Raw genomic sequence first — 8,122 nt, forward strand, 5'->3', positions numbered from 1 at the left:
AAAAAAATGAAGCTTAAAAAAAAAAAAAAAGGAACATTATAGGATTAATGTACAAGGGCTGGGACTAGTCATTGGACTCTGCAGGAAAAGGGGTTCCTACAATAGACAGGTCAGAAAGTTTCAGGTGTGACCTTTGTTTGGCAGCTGGGGCATTCTGGTAGGATACTAGATCATTTTCAAGTTAGGTTTTATATTTCATATAACTAGCAGGGGCTCAGGCAAGAGGACCATATGTTTAAGACCAGGGCTACACAGAAAGTTTAAGACCATCCTAAAATAACACAATAAGGCCCTGTCTCTAAAAAGCAACAACAATAATAATTACTATAACTATAGCTTTACCTGGAACCCTGGATCTCAAGAAATAAAGAAATTTCCCATTCTTGGAGTGCATGATGGCTCTCTTAATGAACTCTACCACAGACTGACAGCGATCTTCAAATTTGGGATGGCACCATAAGCTGAAGGTTCCTGAAATGGAAGATTAAAGAGTAAATTTGCAAACTTTTTTGGTGGGGTGTGGTATCACATCCTTGTCATGAGTCTAAGGTAGGTAGATTTGAATTAGAAGCCAGAGTGGACTACATAGCAAAACTCTAAAAACAAAAACAACAACAACAAAAACCCAAACCAAATAAACCAAATAAAGAACCTCAAATAATCTGAGAGGCCGGTTTCAACACTTCTATTTATTTATTTATTTATTTATTTATTTATTTATTTATTTTTATTTTTTGTTATTTTGAGACAGGGTTTCTCTGTTTAGCTCTGGCTGTCCTAGAACTCACGCTATAGTCTAGGCTATTCTGGAACTGACAGAGATCTACCCTGCCTCTACCTCCCAAATGCTGGGATTAAAGGCATGAGCCACCACCACTTGGCCTAATAATTAAATTCTTAAATTTTTAAAAAATAATTTTGATGGGCGGGAGAGATGGCTCAGAGGTTAAGAGCACTGGCTGCACTTCCAAAGGTTCTGAGTTCAATTCCCAGCAACCACAAGACAGCTCACAACCATCTGTAATGAGATACGGTGCCCTCTTCTGGCCTGCAGGGACATATGCAGGCAGACCACTGTATACTTAATAAATAAGTAAATCTTTAAAAATAGTAATTTTGAAAAATTCACTTTGCTGGTTATGATAGCATACACCTTGAATTCAAGCACTCAGGAGGCAGAGACAGGAGACTATGAGTTTGAGGTCAGCCTGGTCTACAGAGTAAGTTCCAGGACAGCTAGGGCTACACAGAGAAACCTCTCTCAAAACACAAAACAAACAAACAAAACTCTTAAAATATAAGGCCAGCAAGATGGCTTAGTGGATAAAGGTGCTTGCCACCAAAGATGACAACCTGGCCGGGCGATGGTGGCGCACGCCTTTAATCCCAGCACTCGGGAGGCAGAGGCAGGCGGATCTCTGTGAGTTCGAGACCAGCCTGGTCTACAGAGCTAGTTCCAGGACAGGCTCCAAAGCCACAGAGAAACCCTGTCTCGAAAAACCAAAAAAAAAAAAAAAAAACAAAGATGACAACCTGAGTCCTCACCCTAAAACCAACACAGTAGGAGGAAAGAACTGATTCTCTCTGATTGTTCTACCATACACGTGTGGTAGCTAGCATAAACGTGTTCACACATGCATACACAAAATGCATAAATTAAAAACAATGTAAAAATATTAAATTTAGAAAAGATCTTCTTTTCCGTACGTAAACTATTCCTTAAATGACATACTTCCCATATTTTTACTTCTAAATGTCTAAATACACTTATTATGTAATGAGAGGCACACAGTATAAAGGATGTGAGAGGTGAGAACTGTAGTAATATGTGTGAATGATCTAAGATCAAGCCTGCAAATATGCACACCATTCCCTCCTTCAAATAGCCATTCTTACACAGCAAGAACAAAAAAAGTCAGTCTTGCCTTTTTTTGTTTTTAAAGATTTATTTATTTATTATGTATACAATATTCTGTCTGTGTGTATGTCTGAAGGCCAGAAGAGGGCACCAGACCTCATTACACATGGTGATGAGCTACCATGTGGTTGCCGGGAATTGAACTCAGGACCTTTGGAAGAGCAGGCAATGCTCTTAACCTCTGAGCCATCTCTCCAGCCACCTTTCCTTCTTGAACTTCTAAAACCCATGCCCAGAATCTAGCAAGTTCTCCTCCTCCAACTCCAGGGTCTCAAAGGGAAAAGAGAATCTGAACTCCTATGACATAATACAAGGTTCCAAAAGAAACACCCTCAAAAAGAACATAATTTGTGATAACTAATTGCTCCATGGAACTGCAGACTGGAGTCTCTGCAGTTACTCTTACATATCACTGAAAATGATGAGGGCATGCCCCACTACCAACAGGCACCAGAAACAAAGCTTCTTTCTAAAAACCCCACTATGTAAGAAAGGACCTTTAACCACAAAGTCACTGCAGTAGTGCTCAGGAGAGCTCTCACTTCCTCAGCTATCATGAACCTAAAGATCCAGTATTCATCTACCATTCCCAGAGTTTAGCCAATCATCAGTCTAATAGTTTCAACAAAATATCTCATTCTAAAATAATTTATTTCATAACTGGTCTACCTGTCATTCTGCTTTTGTAGAACAGCAGAAAAATAGGCAGTGATGGCTTCTTACCAAATCCCATTTCCAACACTTAGCTAATCCATCCATGGCTGCTGCTGTTGCTTCTTTTTTTTAAAGGTTTATTTTTATTTTGTATGTGTGTTCCATGTATGTATGGGAACCCATGGAGGCCAAAAGAAGTCATCAGATCCCCTAGAACTAGAGTTATAAACAGTTGTGAGTTGTCACCTGGCTTGGATGCTGGGAACTGAACTCTAGGCCTCTGAAAGAGCAACAAGTGCTCTTAACCACTGAGCCACCTCTCCTAACCTAATTCATGGCTTTTTTTGGGGGGGGTGTCAAGATAGGGTTTCTCTGTGTAACCTTGGGTGTCCTGGAACTCACCCTGTAGACCAGGTTGACCTCAAACCCAGGGATCCACCTGCCTCTGCCTCCCAGGTGCTGGGATTAAAGGCATACACCACCACTGCCTGGCCCAGCTTTTATTTTTAAAAGATTATTTGGAAGATGGGGCTGGAGAGATGGCTCAGATCTCTTCCTGAGTTCAATTACCAGCAACCACATGGTGGTTCACAGTCATCTGTAATGAGATCTGGTGCCCTCTTCTGGTGAGCAGGCTTACATGCAGGCAGAACACATATATAAAATATGGATCTTTGACCAGCTACCATCACTCCTAGGCTACTTTTTTTTTGGTTTTTCGAGACAGGGTTTCTCTGTGGCTTTGGAGCCTGTCCTGGAACTAGCTCTGTAGACCAGGCTGGTCTCGAACTCACAGAGATCCGCCTGCCTCTGCCTCCCGAGTGCTGGGATTAAAGGTGTGCGCCACCATTGCCCGGCTTACGCTACTATTTTTTACATAAAGAATTAAATCTTGGGCTGATCACAGTGGTACACACTTTTAATACCGGCACTCGAGAGGCAGGGGTAGCAGATCTCTGACTTCTAGGCAGGCCTGTCTACATAGTGAGTTGCAGAGTATTAATCTTGGCTAAATGATACTGTAGGATGTAGAACACCTTCATATTAGGCCACTCATAACTGCTGATAATTCCAGCTCCAGGAGACCTAATACCCTCTTTAGGTGGTGCATATACATACACATGCTCAGGCCCACACACATGAAACAAAAATAATGAAATAAAACTTAAAAAGGAGGTCAGGGAACTAACTCAGCAAAACCAGGCAAAGCTGAAGGAAGGCTTTCTCCCATAGCAGCACCTCCTACCTCTATAGTGCTCCATTCTAGTGTGATGGGTGATACCCTGTGATCGAAAGCTGAGGCTCAGGATGTAACGAGGATCAGAGCTGTCTCGTACCAGGAAAGAACCATCTGGCTTCCCTTTCAGCTTCATCTCTGCATCTTCCCAATTCATAGGCCCCCAATACCAACCACACTATACAAGATAAGAAACAGTACAGTAGTTAGCAGAGAAACGCCAACATCTTGGGCACAATCTATTTTCCCCCACTCTCCAAAATATCTGAGAAGGTAAAGCCATTAACAGTGAAAAGCAGGCTCCTTCCTCCCCAGCACCAGAAGACTAATTCTACATTTTATTACAAATGACCCTAGGAGGGCAAGAGGAAACTGGGTCAGTCTATCTCGCAAAACCATCTTAAACTATTCCAAATATTCTCTACAGTCCTCCTTCACTGTGTCTTCTTCCTCTCCTAAGGCGTGAACAAGAGCCTACTGTCTAGCCACTGTGAATACGGAAGCACAGAAACTCCTCTTCCTCTAAAAACAGGAAGGACAGCCCAGGCATAACCCTAGAGTAGGGAGGACAGGTGAGTTGCCAGCCCTCCGGCATCACACCACCTACCTTCTCCAGCTCTCGAAGGCTGGCTGCAAAGCTGCTTGAGTCGGGCCGGTAGAGGGGACACTGGAGGTGCTGAGGGGGCTGGCTGTGCAGGGATTCTGATGCTCTGATGGGAGCAATCCGGGGAAATGCATCTGCAGGGCAAGAGAATGGAGACCACTTGTTTATCTACACTGCTCCCACCCATAAACAGACTTTCCCCTTTCCCCATCCAACAAAAAAAAAAAAAAAAGAGAGAGAGAGAGATGCTAACTGAAGAAGGACAAGGCATTAGAAGCTAAGCTGGAGAGGGTGGAAGCCAAAGCAGTGGGAAAGAGCTGGATGGGCTGGAACAAAAAGCTGTGTGGGCTCGTGTGTAAGCTGTGAAGGATGGGTGGGGGCATTCAACCCCAGGAAAGCAGTAGGGGAGCCGCTCACTAACCTGACTAAGGTGACTACTTCAGGGGCTTCACCAGCCTAGAGCGATTCCAACTTCTCCCACCTCGAAGTGAAGTGCCGGTAAAGCAGCCTTGGAAATAGTGACTCGCTTACTTGCCCAGGGAGAGTAACGATTTTGCCAGGCAAGTAGAAAAGAATGTTGATTTCATTCATTTTATTCCTTGGGTACCGGAGGCTGGCAAAGCAGGTATGGGCTACTAAATGCTTGGTACTTATTTACAAGGCTGCGGTAAATACCAAAAAGCTTAGAAAAAAAACACAGAACTCTGATAACCAGCAACATATTCAATCTGTTCACTGAACTGACATTAAGGCAGTTTCTTAAGTGATATCTACTCAGAGACTGTAAAACAGCCCCAGAAGCAAGGACCAAAAATCCCAGTCTTTTATTTCTAAGAAAAATAAGATTTACTTCCATAAAGAAACAGGTTAGAAAAAAAATTGTTTTTTGGACTCATTTTCAAGTTCTAGTCCAGCTGAGGGGATAAAGATTGAGGCTTTCTCCTAAGTTGTAAGTTCCATAAATAGACTTCTCCCATCCTTCCACTCTTACAAGTCTTGCCTCTAAGCTAAGCTAACCTGGGGCGTGGGGTGGAGGAGGCGGAGGTAGGGGGAAAGACTGCAAGGAAGACCCCATCGGAGCCACAAGGACAGATGTAGGCAGCGTCCCACTGATATCATCTAGAAGAGAGAACAAAAGCAAGAGGTTCAGCAAAAATGAGCACATACAGTGAGGTGAAGGCAGAGGAGGAGAGGATTTCAGGCTGCCCTCTGGGGCAAAGTAGCCTGGCCTTCACTCATCATCTTTATGCACCATGGGCAAGTCATCCTAAACAGCCTTGTTTTGCTTAGAAAACAGCTCAGTAGCAACAGACTGAGGGCAAGGTAAATGTGAAGCTCGTCAACACATGGACAGTAAATATTACTGCATGCAGATAAGATGCCCACCCATTTACATGTCTAAGGATATGACGGAAGTGTGGAGAAAGGGACAGGAAATAATTGGGTCATCAAAAGAACAAGTCCCTAGAGTTCACCCTCCCTCTAGGGCAAGATAGCAAAAGGGCAGGTCAGAGACTATACCTAGGAGGCTGAGGCTTCTTCTTGGAGGAGGAGGGGGAGTTGGAGGGTGTGGAGAGGTCAGGCCCCGCTGAGAAATGTCCACATCCACAAGCGACACTGTCTCACCTGAGGGAGTCACACAGCAAGCATGTTACAGAAGACCTGTGCCCAAAGCTGAGGCCAAGAAGAAAGGGAAATAAAGGGCAAGCAAGAGAGACCAGAGGACTGAGGACTGAGGGCTCCAAAGCTTAGAATTTGATGCTCTCCAGCCTGGAATCACCCTGAACATCAACTGCCTTAGAATTCAGTTGTTCTCGGGTTAGTGTGCTGGCTCAGAGGTTAACAGGCTGGCTGCTCTTGCAGAGGACCCAGTTCTGCTTCTCCACACTCACTTGGGCTCATAACCATCCTTAACTCCAGCACCAGCAGATTCAGCGCCTTCTCCATGGTCACCAAGCCCACATACAGTACACACATACATGTAAACAAAACAACTTATATGCATAAAATAAGAAAAACAGGGGTGGCAGAATGGCTCAGTAGGTAAAGGGACTTACTAACAAACTTCTTCATCTGAATTCGACCTCCAAACTCCACATGGTAGAAGAAAAGAACTGACTTTTTCCCCCAAGACAGAGTTTCTCTATGTAGCCCTGACTGTTCCCAAACTCAAAGAGATCTGCCTGCCTCTCCCCACCCCAGTGCTAATATTAAAGGTGTTCACCACCAGTGCGCTGACAAGAACTGACTCTTGTTAATTGTCCTCTGAATTCTACATTCACGATATGGCACATAATCCATAAATAAAATGTAAACAGAAAAGGAATTAAAAAAAAAAAAAACTTGGACTGGAGAGATGGCTCAGTGGTTAAGAGCACTGGCTGCTCTTCCAGAGGTCCTGAGTTCAATTCCCAGCAACCACATGGTGGCTCACAACCATCTGTACTGAGATCTGGCGCCCTCCTCTGGCGTGCGGGAATACATGGAGGCAGAATGTTGTATACATAATAAATAAATAAATTAATTTTAAAAAAAACTTAAAATTTTTCTTTTTAAATCCTATCATTCCAGGGCTAGAGAGATAGCTCAGGGGTTAAGAGCACTGGCTCTCTTCCATAGGACCAAGATTGGATTCTTAGCACTTGAACAGCAGTTCACACCTGTCTGTACTCAGGTTCCAAGGTCTCTGATGCCCTCTTAAAAGCCTCCACATACATCAGGCATGTAAGTGGTACACAGACAAACATGTAGACAAAATACCCATGATATAAAATAAACATTTTAGAAATAAAAGTCCACACAGCTTTAACCCCAGCACTTGGGAGACAGAGGCAGGTGGATCTCTGTGAGTTCGAGGTCAGCCTGGTCTACATAGAGAGTCCCTGAATAAACAAGGGGCGCACACAGAAATCCTGTCTTTAGAAAGGGTGCTAAGGCTTCTGTCTTAACCTGAAACTACGAATGTTGTGGTCCTAAGGAGGAAACAACTATTAACTAGAAAAATAGGTAGCCAACAAGATAAAGAATTCTGTGTATGGGAACACTACAATAGATGTCTACAAGATGTCACTTGTTCCAACAACTCACTGGAACCTATGCAGTTGGGAAATGGCTGGGAAATGTCCATTCTAAATTGTAATTCTTCTAATCACCTTTATAAGGGTGATTATAATATCCAAAGAAGTTAAAGATTGGCATTTTAGTCGTGCACGCCTTTGATTCCAGCACTAAAGAGGCAGGCAGACCTCTGAGTTCAAGGCCAACCTGGTCTACAGAGCAAGTTCCAGGACAACCAGGACTATACTGGGAAATCCTGTCTCAAAAAAAAGTCATTTTAAATCTAATTAATTAATTACTGTTTTTTGAGATAGGGTCTCACTATGTAGCCCTAACTGGCCTAAACTCACTACATAGACCACACCGGCCTTAAACTTGGCAATTCTTCTGCCTCCCATGCGGTGGAATTACAGAAGTAGGTAGATTTACCACATCCAACCAAAAGACTATTTTTTTGAAGGGCTTCTCAGTCACAACCAAGTAGGGCAAGTGGCCTCTCAGACTTGAAACAATATGAAAAAGGCTGTTTTTTTTTTTACGAGTTTTACATATTCTTTATTTTTATTTTATTTTTTTGATTTTCGAGACAGGGTTTCTCTGTGGCTTTCTTTGGAGTCTGTCCTGGAACTAGCTCTGTAGACCAGGCTGGTCT

At 43.3% G+C, this 8,122-nt stretch overlaps 1 protein-coding gene across 2 annotated transcripts in view; it reads right to left on the bottom strand.

Moving 5' to 3' along the window:
* The window catches only part of Socs7 (suppressor of cytokine signaling 7), a 42,041-nt gene that overhangs the window by 20,854 nt on the left and 13,065 nt on the right, over positions 1–8,122 (bottom strand). Inside the window, exons 3-7 of one of the 2 annotated variants that reach the window (XM_005368324.1) lie at positions 5,935–6,039; positions 5,431–5,532; positions 4,417–4,547; positions 3,819–3,987; positions 343–471 (exon numbers count right to left, since the gene is read on the bottom strand). In XM_005368324.1, the coding sequence (XP_005368381.1) occupies positions 343–471; positions 3,819–3,987; positions 4,417–4,547; positions 5,431–5,532; positions 5,935–6,039 (636 nt within the window). The remainder of the gene's footprint in view (positions 1–342; positions 472–3,818; positions 3,988–4,416; positions 4,548–5,430; positions 5,533–5,934; positions 6,040–8,122) is intronic. The other variant, XM_013354187.1, reaches the window with a different exon arrangement.

This window comes from Microtus ochrogaster, unplaced genomic scaffold, assembly GCF_000317375.1.
Source record: "Microtus ochrogaster isolate Prairie Vole_2 unplaced genomic scaffold, MicOch1.0 UNK31, whole genome shotgun sequence".
In the NCBI taxonomy this organism is placed as follows: Eukaryota; Metazoa; Chordata; class Mammalia; order Rodentia; family Cricetidae; genus Microtus; species Microtus ochrogaster.